A 14567-nucleotide genomic window follows, 5' to 3' on the forward strand; every position below is an offset into this window, starting at 1 on the left:
ACTACATGCTAGATAAAGCTTCAGGAGTCACATGTTTACAATTTATCTTTAAATCCGGCTTGCAAATAATTTTTAAAATTTCTCTGCGACTAAATATTTACATCAGATGTTTAGATTTGCTTTACCCAACTGACACTGTGGCCGGTTACCCAACATATGCTATACACAATCAGCTTGGGCTGATGACAACGCTGGTAAAAAGCAAAAAAGATAAAGCACTGCAAGCAAGAACAACCATTAAAACGAAAACCCGATGCAGCATAAATGGTGCACTCAGAGTGCATGACTGCAATTTACCTACATGTTCTACTTTACACCGATAGTTAAATCTGCCTTTATGGATTCATTCAGGACACACCGGTAGATTCAGCATGTCTATTGAGCAAAGAATGAAATTACTGAATGTATTCACTGACAATCCAGAATTAACCACTCGGCCAACACTTTACTCCAAATAACTTCACTTATATTCAGCAGGAACACCAATGCTATCACAAAAAGTCCCATATAACACTACTGCCAATTGTAAAATGATGTAATTGATTTCAATGAACACTATGTATTTGCACCACTACTACTACGCTGCTGTTACTACTACTACTACTACTACTACTACTACTAATAATAATAATAATAATCATAGTAGCAGCAACAACAAAAAGAATAATATTATAAAAGTAATATATCAAGATATCAATAAATCCAGACTGACATCTTCTAGGAGACATAACACCCCCCGTTTACATTCAGTTTACCACAAACTATGTGCTTAATTGTTGTGTTATAGGATCTTTTGAGACAGTGTCAAATCAGGAAGGAAATCAAAGAAGACAAGGTTTCAATGAGAAAAGCTCCAGATTTTGGGGCTTGTGAAGGCCTCTCCCAGTAACCATTCAATCAAATGTCTAATGTGTTCACAGTCAGCAAACCCTTAAAATGCTCAGTGTCCCAAATTAACCAAGTGCCAGTTGAAATGAATATGTTTAGAATTCATTTTTAATTCAAATTTTAGCTGACAATGAACTGCCATATAAATAATTGACATTAACTTTTGTTTTGTCTTTTTTGTTCATTAAATCCAACTTTTACAGCACAAGCTTAAAGTGGCCAAAGTGACTGATTAGCCATCTTGCTTCCTAGCCGTCATTGCTCCGGACTTATGACAGACACAGTTCTGTCTATCATGTAATTGTGACAGGCTTACCTACTAGTAGAGCTTGAAATATCACATCAGGTTCAGACATCACTCCTCACATATTTGTCAAGTTTGAATCAGATTCAAGTGTCACATTCTGGGTTTTAATGGTCTGTATCCACCTTTAACAGATTTTGGCCTCCATTTCCCTCTGATTTAGTTTTTCTCTGTACTTTCAATCAGGCCAGTATGTAATAAGTGTGACAAGCCTACCTACTAGTAGAGCTTAAAAAAAACAGAGCAGGGCTCTGTTACTCAGGTCGGGTTCATATACACTTTCTCATATATTTGTCAGGTTCCAGTTCCACATTGTGGTTAAAGCCTATAGCAGATTCTGGCCTGCATTCACCTCTGATATAATTTTCGTCACACTTTATTCTTCCTTAATCTGTCATGCTAGAGTTATTTGTGTTGCTGGCACCATGAGGGCAGCGGGAAAACAATGCATCATCCTATGTAAAGTTTATCCAGAATAAAAAATATCAAATTTTTGTTTGAAAGCACTGAATGATAAACAACTGAACTGAAATGGAATTTAACTTTACTACAGCTGATGATTATTTACTTAGGTCTTGTGACATCTGTCACTGTCACAGTGTAATTTAATGTTGTCAGTAATATAATTTCGCAGGTGCTACCTTTAGAGATATAGAGATTTAGTTTAGACAGAGTTTAATTCTGTCTAGTTTAGACTGAGTTTGTGGTTTGGGTTGGGTTCAGGTAAACTTGGTGCTGTAGTTCAGGTTGGACTTTGACAGATGGGCTATATGCCAGGCCCAATTAAAGCTCTGCCCACTAAATCTAAGATTTGCAAATAAGTATCATAATCGAAAATGCCTCTAAACCAGGGAACCTGTATTCTAAGACAGGAAAAAGACAAGGGATGAACCCCTCAGGAAGTTTAGCTGCAGACAAACTAAATAGCAACCTGACGCAGCACGCTATGCAATGTGTTAAGTACATGCACATTAATCGAAATGCTTACTTGAGCCAAAAATTCTGCAACCTTAGGCACACATTCTTATAAGCAGCCCTGATCCATGTAACATGTTCTACATTACAGACAAAGATAGTTTAACATAGTATTTCTATCAAAGACATGTACTGAACCTGTCTTAGTCAAGTCAAACACTTGCATCTCTTCTACAGCTCATCACGGAGTTGAGGACAATACAGTCCAGATCGCATCTAAGCAGTCATTACAACATTAACAACATAGCAACGCTCTCTCATTGTGCACACACACATACCACACACAGACATGCTGTGAACTGCCGCCTATTTCCCCATGCTCACTGCAGTCAAACAGAATGAACAAGAGAATCACACGGATCATTAAGAAAATATTAACCACCTAGGGAACGCAATTTCACAAGAAGAAAAGAAATGCATATATAATTGGAGATTTCATCAAGACTCCTAGGGGGATGGCAGGAATTACACAAACGAGTTTCAGGATACTGAAAATGAATGAAGCAAATGAACCCTATGGGTGGGGACAGGCCTCGTCAAAACACTTTTTCTTATTCTCTATCTACTTCCCCGCTCAACCTATTCTCTTCTCTAATCTTGATCCTTCTGATCCCTTCTCTCAAGCTCTCACTCTAGCCCGAAGCAGTGTTTTCATGGTCGTATAGGCCTCTGCACTCTGACAGCGACATCCAGCTCTTCCCACCACAGTCATTCACTCAGCATTCATTTAAAGTGGCGCCTTACGCCAATCAGGCCTCTCCCTGGGGAGAGTTGTCATGCAGATGCTTTATAACCCTGCCCATCATGTGCTGTGCGATTCTGCCTTGGGAGCTGATAAAAGGGAAAAAATGACCTAGTTGCTGCAGCAAACAGCCTAAATAACAGACTTTTTAAACAAAATGTGGTCAGCAGCGAAACACAAGCCGTAGCTGTTGGAAGATAACCATCATGATTTTGTTGCTGTTTTCAATTGTGAGCGTTCTTGTTTACTAGATTAACTAACCTAGATGGTTAAGGAGCTAATTAGTTACCTATACTTGTCAGTGGCAAACTGGCGATTAGAGCTAGGCCTTCTGTTTGGGCCATAAGTGTCAAAAAAGAGGAAAAAAAGGATAACGTATAATGGACAATGCTCATTGATGCTAGCGCCCCATGGGATTCCAGTAGCATGTTAGCTAAATAAGAGTATTACTACAATACTCGTAATACTTTATACATCAAACATGACGATTACATTAAATAAATATGTACTAAAAAGTACAGATATGTATTTTTTTCTTTCACAGAAATCATCACACCTACGAATGCTTAGACGGCCCTGAGAGTTCTTGTCTGATATTCATCAACATAGCTAGCTAACACAGAAGTTTTGAATCATTTTAAGTAAATGTTCCACATTTATAGATTACACACTCTGAGGAAACAGGGTACTAAGCTGTCGCTGGGGTGGCACCCTCAAAATTTTTTTTTTAAGGTACACCTGTGTACCTTCATCACGTTTTCACTAGGGGAAAGCTACATATTTGTACCTTTTCATAATCTAATGTTTAAAAAACAACAAAATAAAAAAAGCTTGAATCAAAACAGTGTATAGAGTCAATGCAATTTTTAAAAAATTTTAATTATAATAGAACAGTACATTTACACTCCCTAACTATGGAATGGGAGAGGACTGGCGTGGGTAGTAGGCCTGTCACAATTATCCCATAATCGCCTAATCGCAATTATTATTTATGATGACTGCAGTTATTTCAAACGATCACAGTTATTTAAGCTGACTGCAATCATTTTCCACAGTCATTTGATTCCACAGTCATATTATGCTGCAACAAACAAAATATAGAAATTAATGTAAATAAAAGAAACCAGTAAAGGCATTCATTGAGACATCATGGGGCTTATAAAAACAAAACAAAAAAGTGTTCTAACTTTTAACTTGGCATTCTAACATGTATAGAAGGCAATGCTGAGTAATGTTTGTTGATCTGTTAGCTGTGTAGATAGTTTTTCATGTATGCTGGCAGAATCAGTGCTCTTCTGCTTATAGCTTCACTCTCCTGAAGAACATGCAGATTTGCTTAGCTAAGGCTGGCATAACTTGGCTAAGACACGTTTAATACAGTTCTGTGAAAGGAATGTTAAGTTGGACTTGCAAAGGGAGAAAATGCTTGCATGCTATATGATGGCAGATTGAGTGTGTTTGCTTATAGTTTCACTCTAATGGTTTCAGTTCTGGGAAACTGTGTAAGCGCATGCGAAGCAGTACTGGCTTGCCAGTACAACCATTGTTAGCTACTAAATACATAGCTAGCAAGTAAGGCGGCTCATCAGCCAATTTAGCAGTGTTTTATTAGTTGTAAATGGTGGTCAAGAAGGGCAATTAAACAGTTAATCACTATTATATTTACGACAATTACTCATCAGCAATTGACAGCCTTAGTGGGTAGATGCAGGTCTGTACTGATTAAGCTCAGTGCTGATCAAAGCGTCACAAATCCACAGCACTGCTTCGTTTTACAGTGCCTAGACAAAGCTGGCCTGATCACTCCAACAGTGACAACCACACTTCAGGCAGACAATGAAGTTCACAACACAAGCTGTGGGATCAGGAGCGGTCAGCAACACTGCACAGTGCAGACACACAGCCCTCTGTCAACAGTGCAGTTTAATTCTGGCTTAGAGTTAAGCCTGAAGCTGGTTCAGCCAACCCAGCTATACAGAGCAAAAACAAATTAAACCACTGATGCTCTCCTGTGTAAGAAGATTCTATGTTTTTCTGATAACAGTCTCACTGAGTAGCCTTAATGAATACAGCTATGGGCCCTCAGCTACACTTCTGACAATACCCACATCCTTCATAACTTAGATCAGCACTGTCCAACTGCGTCTTAAAAAGTAACTATTAACTGAAGAAGAAGGACTCTCAAACTAAGTCAAAATTTTAGTCTAATAATTCATCAGAGGTCAACATAAAAGCAGTGCTGTACTGAACGAATCAACACAGCATCGGAATGTGGAAGGAGGGACAATGGACATTCTGAAACTATTCAATACTGTGTTTTGACACACGGTGGTCATCTATGTAATCTGACCCAAAGTCTCCTGAGAACATTGTCCTAGTAAACAAACTGTTTACAGTCACTCTGTGTACTCTAAATCCACAGCATAAACAGCTCAACAACTCACAACCCTGGAGTTCCACTGGTCAGCTATACGGGGTTAAGTGACCTCTGAGTCAGCCACAGGTAAACCAATATGTTTCGATCACCACATCAGCCATGCAGTCAAAAGGTCATACTCCACACACATAGTATCTCCTTTCTCCTAACTGTCCAGAGAAGAGCAACACAAGACCAGAATCCACCACAAACCTTGAGTGTTACACATAGGGACGCCCCCAATCCAGGTTTTTTTACCTTTATGTTGAATACAGTCTGATTCTATTTTAATAGCCACACAATTTAGGTAAGATACGCTAAGCTGCCCATTAAAACTGGAGTAAAATTACTTCATTTTTATGATGTGCATAATGAGATTTTCTGGACCATTCTGACATACTATTGCAGTGTGTTTAATATTTGCTTATGATAAAATTTACGGACCTACCTGATGAATTGGCTACCAGTTACTTTAACATCCAGTGGACTACATATGTGAAATACCCATTTTATGGTCACACTATGAGAGACTATAGTTTCATATTGCTGTAACATGTGCGGTAACTGCTCCTTTCTCTCATTTTGGAATACAGTGTTTCTGCTAACTCTGGTTTAAAACCAGAAACAGTGCTGGCAATAAAGTGGAATGTTTCCAGCGTTTTCAACTGGTTGTGAATGAAAAATGTGATGACAGTGTATTTCATATATACTACTACTAGAGCACGATGCTCAGGGCAAGTAGCGGAAAGTACAACACAACAGCTGCTCACATTTTACAGACAAAATATTGCTACTTCAAACATAGTTTAAACACTGGCAATACAGATACTACAAGTTCTCATCTTCCACTGTAAAATAATTCTAAACTTCAGACATTTAAATCTCCTCGTTAACTTTCTTAACCTGTTGACTGAAAATGTACCTCACTTCTGCAGGTTGTACATATAGAACACACAGGCACATAAGCACAGAACTGCATTCAGTAAAAGTATTTAGCACACAACCATTATTTATCCATTACCTTGATAGTTCATTTTCTGGATGTACTAGCTTTAGTAACCTGTGTTCTTGAGAGCTCAACAGCAGAACACATTAATTTTCCAGTTCTTCAGTCACTACTGACAATATTCAAAAGAATGTGGAGAAAAAACTTTTAGTTTTTAGATTTAGATACATTTTGTTCATCATCAGGTCTTACGATAAGATGGAAATAACAGTTGGAGAATATTGCATCGCTACATTAGCGATATATTACAGTTCCTAACAATTTTGCTGTTATGATCTATATTCTTCAGAAGCCTATGGGGGAAAAATATTATGTCAAATCTTACTTTTTGTAGCACACAAGAATAGGTGAAACATTGGTGACCGAAGATACAAAAAGAACATGGCATTATTAGGCTGTCACCAGCTTTAATAGTCATTAATAATGCTACTGCCCCTCACCAAGAACATGATTGGGAATCAAGATTTTGTATTTTGCATACTAAAACAGCACCATAGCTTTATAATTGTATTACAAGAATAAACAATTGACGACTGGTGTTTGAGGCAGTACATCTGCCAATTCAGTGTCACTGAAGAGGCAGAAAATGAAGCAACAGGTTTCCAGGTCTTCATCAGAACGAAATGAATTTCATGGACTTCTATTACATGCAACACAATTTCAGTCCAAAATCAGACTGGGTTTTTCAATTTGATGATGCAGTAGTCTATTAATCATGACCACTTATTCCTCATTTCAGTCATTCTTTCATTATTCACAGTCTGCATTACATGCAGTGAACAGTTCATTAGTGATGCAAGGATGACACAAATATGCAACATGGATCTTCCCACTGTACCATTCACAAGCGCTCTAACCCACACAGAGACTCACAGCGATCAATACAGACACGTCCATAGAGATCAGTCCCCTTCTACACAAAGCGAGAGAGAGACAAAGATTCCAGTGAGGTAGAGAGAGGTCGGAACAGAAAGGCTCATTAATTATGAAAGTGCATCGTCAGAAGCATGGCAGTCAGCACCACTGCACTGCTTTGACTCTCTCATTCTCAGCCTCATTCTTTCCCCGCTTTCTTCTTTCCTCTGCATTCATTTTCCCCTTCCTGCATTCTGTTTACAACAGAACAACTGAGAGCTAACCAGCAGTCATATTCAAAATAACATTAGAGGAGGAAGAAAAAAAAGGAGTTGAGAGCTAATGAGAATTGCGGCACAGCCAGCTTTCGCCAGCTTTGAAAAATACAGTTTACGGTCAATTTGCCAGCATGAATACTTTCATTTGCACACATACACAAACACAGTTGCTTTAGTCTCATCTTCTTTATCACAGAAAACAACTGGAGAGCTCAGCACCAGACACAAATAACACAGAAATGATTAAATAAAACTGGACTGTGTGCACTTCATTCATGTGCATGTCCACATCATCTGCAAACATAGAAATTACACACTGAAAAGTGGTCACAGACACGTGTGTGTGTGTATGTATGGATTTCCGCTCTGAAGAGAGCCACACACCAAGCTCAGTTATTTACATGCAAATGAGAGGACGAACCTACGAGTGCAGCAGATTTTTCGGAGAACAGGGTAGGGGAGCACCTCACTCACCAAAGATATTCGTGGAATGTCCTTTCTTAGCGATGGGCTTGAGCTCGTTGTGTCCCCAGCCATACTGCCTGTAGCTGTCCCACGCATGCTTCATCATCTAGTGAGGCAGAGATACAACAGGGAGTTAGTGAGGCTCATGAATACAAAGCAGCATCCTGGCACAGCCTCAACACACAAACACAATGGATGTCTGAACTGGATCTGTAACAGGAGGTGTGCAGGGCCAAAGAACACAATAATGATGAGGCATGGCAGGGCCTTGAACCTCAATGACATTTTCAAAGTGCATCCTCGCAGACAGAGGTGGCCTCTACGAGCATCTCTCATTTCATGCAACAGCAGTGTTCATAAAAACGCAATCAAAGCAGCTGATCAAACTCTGGTGTTTTCCGTAACGCTAAGCGATGCATTTTAGGCCTTTCACAATATAGTCAGACAGGGCAGGAGATCATACCTGTTTCAAGGGGCGTTTTTTGCCCTCACTGAGCAAACACAAAACGGGACACTTGGTGAAATATTATAGCAGATAACAATAATATAATTGCTAATAATATTATTAAGCCTATCACAATTATTACATAATCGCATGATCATAGTTAATCATTTAAGTTGACTGCAAAAATTTCCACAACTAGTAGCTTTTACAATCCTGTTTTCGTTAACAACAAACAAAACATGATGTGTTCCTCAATTCAACTGAGGCAAATGCACGGAAATCATATAAAGATTTGACTGGTGATATAACACATCTAGAGGGCAGTGTTAAGTAATATTTGTTTATTAGAGCTTGAGCTGTGTCTGTCATCAGTTGGGTGCAAGTATCAACAGGTAGCAACTTATATTATCAGCCAATTTGGCCATTTTAGTAATTTAACACTTACATTGAATAAAATTAAAAAGACAATTAAATTGCTAATCTCTATTTATGTGGCCATAACTAGTCACCTAAAATTGTGCCAAGCCCACATATTATTTTAATAATAGTAACACGTAGTGCTCCATTTTATCTGTAAATAAGCACCTTTACAATGTCAGGTAAAGATCAGCAGGTGATTGATGTGCGAAGTGTCTGCTGTTTGGTTAGTAGGATAATGATATTCATTTACATTCATTTAATACATTTAAAATTTACTTCATATTGAATTATTACATTATATGTACTCTGAGGGGGGGATGTTTTTGCCCCTGTAAGTTACCCCAGTCATTCCTGGCACTGCTTTCAGAGCACCTGATTCAGATATACCCATTACTCTGGTGTGCCAAAGCCAGTGTCTTTAAATTCACCAGCCAGAAGGACTCTCACTACACATCTTACTACACTGTAATGTAGGTGTTTCTTTAAAAGAGGGATGAACCAACAAGTTTTTGTGTCTCTAAGTGTTTTATGGGCGCAAGTCTTTTCTTCTTTAGGTGCTCCCTCTCTGTCATCCCCTAAAATTAGAGATGACATATCAGTATTGATTGGTCAGCAGAAAATACGCTATAGGAAAATGAAGGGGAAAAAAAATGAATCCGATTCAATCCTGTAACAAATATATCCTGAAAAAGCACTCACTCACATTGGGTGATGTTATACTGTTAGCTTTATGTTTCTTTCTGTGGGGTTGTAGAGTGAGAAGTTTGGGCGTTACAACCTACTTTTAGACGCACATCTGAAGCAAAGTGGTTAAATTAAAAATAGCTCATTTTAAAGACGAATAGTTTTAAAAGAATATTAATATTGGATCAACACAGGCCTTTACTCAAGTTTTTAATACCAGTTACAGTATTGGAAAATAAAGTGGTATCGCACCATCTCTAGCTAAAACGTACCCTTCGAATCTTTCTCTAACTACTTGACATCTACATTCTACTTCCAATACTAATTCAAGAGTGTTATACTCAATAAAACTGTATAAACACACAAATGTGTATTCCTCTGTGTAGGGTATTTCATCCTAGCTACACAATACAGAGTGTCTGCATCTAAACATCAAAGCATAAATACACCACACAAAGACTGCATAACAAAAGGAAAGACAGACATCTTACTGCTCTTTAACACGTTTTTGTTTAATCGTTCTTAGTCTGAACACTCTTTAGTAGTCTTTTTACTTGCATCTGTGCATGAAGGCTGGTTTCTAATGTCACAAAGTCCTCTGGAGTTTGTTTAGCTGTTTTACTGGTATTACTGGAGGCTGGCATCCGGAGTACAAAGCCCAGATTTTCTTCTGCTGTTCACAGCCCATAACCTCCTCCAGTACCCATGAGAGAGTCTGGCCAGTAAAAAGAAAGGCCAATAATTTCATTGTGTTCTTGGCTACAAATCTTTCCATGACGCAAGCTGTGTGGACCAAAGATTATTTAATTATCAAGCTGTGACATAACTTGTTTTCCCACAGACTTTCTAAGAACCAGGGACTGACCACTAAGTCAACTTCTGAACTAATCAAGGACATGATCTATAATTCTGAGAATAGTTAATTAATTCAGTTAATGCCTAATGCATTAGTTATTCTCACTGCTGACCACTGATGTGATTATCCCAAAAAATGCCCCATGAGGCAGTCCAGCATATTTCATTTAAGGGATAAACTGTTTGCAAAAACTGCAGAAAACCCTCATATACAACTAATCCACACTCTGCTGCACTTTTTCTAATAGAATCAAATCACAACATCTTTAGACTTGTATAGTTTCAGGCCAGTGTCAATAGCACTTTTCCACTGGACAGTGTAGTGCAGCAAAACAGGGTTACTAGTCCACCTTCAAACATTTTGTCAACATTTGTGACCCATACTGGATCTGTATGTATAGGTGGAGCTAGAGCGTCTGTCCACATGAAACCAAATGTAGAGTATAAGGTAAATAAGAACTTGAAGCTCAAACTGTTTGTGTTCAATGCTAACACTACCATGGCATGAGAATACATGTCAGTAAAGGGCTCAGAGAGCCCTGCCCACTTTCACGCTGTGTGATGATAAAAAGACCGAGGTAATCTACCAGGTTACGGAGAGCTCTGGATTTGAATTAGTAGCTGTAACTGAACCAGGCCGTACTGCACTGTCTGGTGGAAAAGAATTGTGGGTTTATAGTGCTTTGTCTTAGGTATGGTAGATGCTTCTAATGTGCTTTCTGAAAAAGCAAAGTGCTGTCAGCTAGGCCTTGGTTTCGGAACCCCCCACTGATGGCATTTCTTACTGCCTCAGCTAATAGCCATGTCCTCCGAGTCCCATATCAGCCTCCTACCTGCATCGTTTTCACTACAGACTTTCATCAAAGTCCTTTTTACAGAGATTATGTGCTTTACAGTGGCTCTTCCAACTCCGCAGCAAAATCAGCACTTCTGTCCCTACACACAGTCATGAAAAATTTTGGAGATAGCACAATGAACAGTGTCCTCCACAGAGAAAAGTATGTTTGAACATTATTTCCTGTTAGAGGGCTGCAACATGAACTGACAAAACATCACGTTTACGACCGGGTTTGGGACGATTTTCCACATATAAAGGGTGTATATATATATATATATATATATATATATATATATATACACACACACACACACACACACACACACACACACACACACACACATATACAGATACACACATACACATACATATATATATACATATACATATACATACATATACAGATCAGCATGTTTGGATCTATTCCTAATATTGACCCCTATTCTAGATAATCACGAGTCAGTCATTATTCTCCTGTGGTAAAACAGGCAGGAAGTCTTTAGGCCTGGAGTGAAGTTGCTGCTATCCTAGACTTTGGAGGGGTATGACCTGAAATATGCCCATGTTATCCATGTGCTACCATACTTAGGGAACATCACTTTGTTAAACTTCATCTGAAGCAACTCTTTAGTCTTTTTGAGATATTTCATTTCTAAGGGAAAAGACACTGATACTACTGTTCAACACTTTAGGTCAACATGCCCAAACTTTTCCAAGCTCTTCCCAGCGTAAATCTTTACTCTATCCCGCCCATTATTTTTCCACTCATCTGTTTCCTCCCCTCCTTTTTCTGACTCCGATACACCTCCCTAGTCGCATGTTTTATGCAGTAGCAGGCCCTGAAGTGTTTTGCCTACCAGTTAGTGTCCATGTTGACTGACTGAATCCAGGACTCAGAGCACTGGAAAAGGGGACACAGACTGCCTCTCAAATTAAGACTGTGCATTTAACTAGACTAATAAAATACACAACAAAATACAAATACAAAGATGTTCTATTGACTAAAATCTGCTAATATGAAAATAAGGTGTTAAATTAGCTGGCATCACACGAAGAGGCAATCACTGCAGTAGCTAAACAGTACCTAATGGCATAACATAGGATAACATCAGAGCGGACTAGATCAACAGAGGAGCAACCACCCTCACCATGATGGCAACTATCTAATTAATATGTTTTTAATAAATACTTTCTTAACACCTGACTTCTTTGGTACTGAAGCATGGGTGTTAATTATGAAAATGCATATATGACAAGGACGTTTCTATTATTGTGGCCCCAAGATTCATTGCCTTAGCTGCCCAAATGACCAGTGCAAATTCTGTCTGTCTACTGTCTATGTTAAGGATGTTCTTCAGGTTACTTTATAAAAACAATTAATAAGAAGTTGAAAAACACTGTGCACAACCTCAAACTCATGGTAGACTCTGGAAGTAGAATTTCAACCAGACTACACTACGGGTTCTGTGAAGCACAGGTGGAAACACCAATTTCTTGGGTTGTTGAGCATGTATTCTTGGGCTTGTGATGAAATAATAAACTCAGAAGTGTACGGGCGTCTTCACATTAAAATTTGTTTGTCCAGACTCCGCTTGGTCTGTGAGTTTGGTCAAATGTGAAAGCTGCTTTCGAGCCCAGGAGCAGTCCTTAGAACCGAGCTCTATTCTTCCTGGAATTAGTGGTCTGGGGTTCACTTCCAGCAAACGCTGGTGTGGTCGACTGCACGTGTGGAAGCTATCTGCTCTTGGCACAGCATGTGGGGTTGCTTGATTGATTCATTTTGTAACGTGACTGCTTCAACTTATCGCCTGTGTGTTTAAAAACCTTCTCATACAAGAGAGGCTCCTTGTTTGCAAGCGCTCCTGCACCATGAAATCACGCATATCCAAAAATCCCTATGTCCATCATGTTGCAAACCTGCACACAGCAAAGTGACGTATGGAATTGCGCAGTCGATCCAAGGTTCGGATGGGATTCTTGTGTGTGAAAGCAAACTAGTGATAGTGAGCTCCTCCTCCAAACAAGCCCAGAATCGGTCCTGGGCGCAGACTAAAGTACTCGGCACAAGTGTGAAAACACCCCACAAGTCATTTTGGATGAAAACCCACAGAAGTCTACAAAGTAACTGCTCAAGCAACGATATGAAAACATACCTTTTGAAAGAATTCTTTGACAACGAAAAATACTGTATAAAATAAATGCCACTTGCACAGACATTTAGTTTCCTAAAACAATGAACTTAACACTTAAGCACAGCATAAAGTTTTAATTCTTTTTAGGGCACCGTGGCTTGACAATGCAACTGTTACATCAGTTGCTACTTTGCCAATGTGATATCTTCATGAATCAACAGAATTATACAGAATGATCTACAGTATCCACATACATCAGGGCGCTGTATTCCTCCAATATTGCAGATTGGAGGGCAATGCATGCCAGTCAACGCGAGCTGAATAACAAGAGTGATTGACTAATTAGAACTGTCCCTGTGGATTGCCACCGGTGTTCATATCAATTCCTGAGTAGACAGATACGATCCTCTCTACACTGCCATCAATCGAACAGAGCACAGTGTGTCAGGAACAAAAGGAAAGAAAGATTAGCCATGTCTAACTGCCTGTGCTTAGATGATTGAGTGCTGTCTCCTCACTGTATGTTGACCACATTCACCTAACTAGCTCGCTCACATATCTGCACTGTATACAGTCGTATGCAAAATTTTGGCCGGCCCTGGTCAATTTACATGCTTAGTTGAATTTCTAAGTGAAAATAAGTTAACATATCTGCAGAGAACAAGCTTCTGCACACCTTAATGCACAAACAAAACATAAAATGTGGCCTTCTATACATTCTATATTTTACTTTTTCCAAAATGTTAAACTAAGAAAATAAATAGAAACTGTGTTCTAAAATTGGAGAAAACTGGCTTATTTATGTCTTTATATCATAGAGGATGTGTTAACTTATTTTCAATTAGAACATCAGCAAACATATTTGACTGGGATATTCAAACTTTTGCTGTAGGTACATGGATAAAATGATCATATTATGCTGCTAGTACTCTACAAATTCATGTGTAATGAACTATGAGGCTATCAACTAATTTGTAGGAAGATTCAAAAATTAAGAAATGTGTCCAGAATGACAGGGCTGTAGATAATTTCACAATAATTGAGAAAGCTGTATAACACTGAGAATAAAGTTATAATAACAGTAACATCCAGACTGCTTTGTATTTGAAAGGAATTACTATAAATAGATAACTACAGTATATTATTTATAACATCTTACTTTCTGGTGTTCAGCTTATATTATTTCAATCTACATGGTATGAGTTATTGTTGAAGAAAATATTAGACATTGCTAACATGACAAGTGTTTCCAAACTTGAACACT

The 14567-nt window shown here is 38.6% G+C and overlaps 1 protein-coding gene across 1 annotated transcript in view; it reads right to left on the reverse strand.

Annotated features, from left to right (window-relative positions):
- man1a2 (mannosidase, alpha, class 1A, member 2) overlaps nt 1-14567 on the reverse strand; it is a 107974-nt gene that overhangs the window by 45417 nt on the left and 47990 nt on the right. The window contains exon 4 of the mRNA XM_036561166.1: nt 7939-8035. Within this exon, the coding sequence (XP_036417059.1) occupies nt 7939-8035 (97 nt within the window). The remainder of the gene's footprint in view (nt 1-7938; nt 8036-14567) is intronic.

This window comes from Colossoma macropomum, unplaced genomic scaffold (assembly GCF_904425465.1).
Source record: "Colossoma macropomum unplaced genomic scaffold, Colossoma_macropomum, whole genome shotgun sequence".
Classification (NCBI taxonomy): Eukaryota; Metazoa; Chordata; class Actinopteri; order Characiformes; family Serrasalmidae; genus Colossoma; species Colossoma macropomum.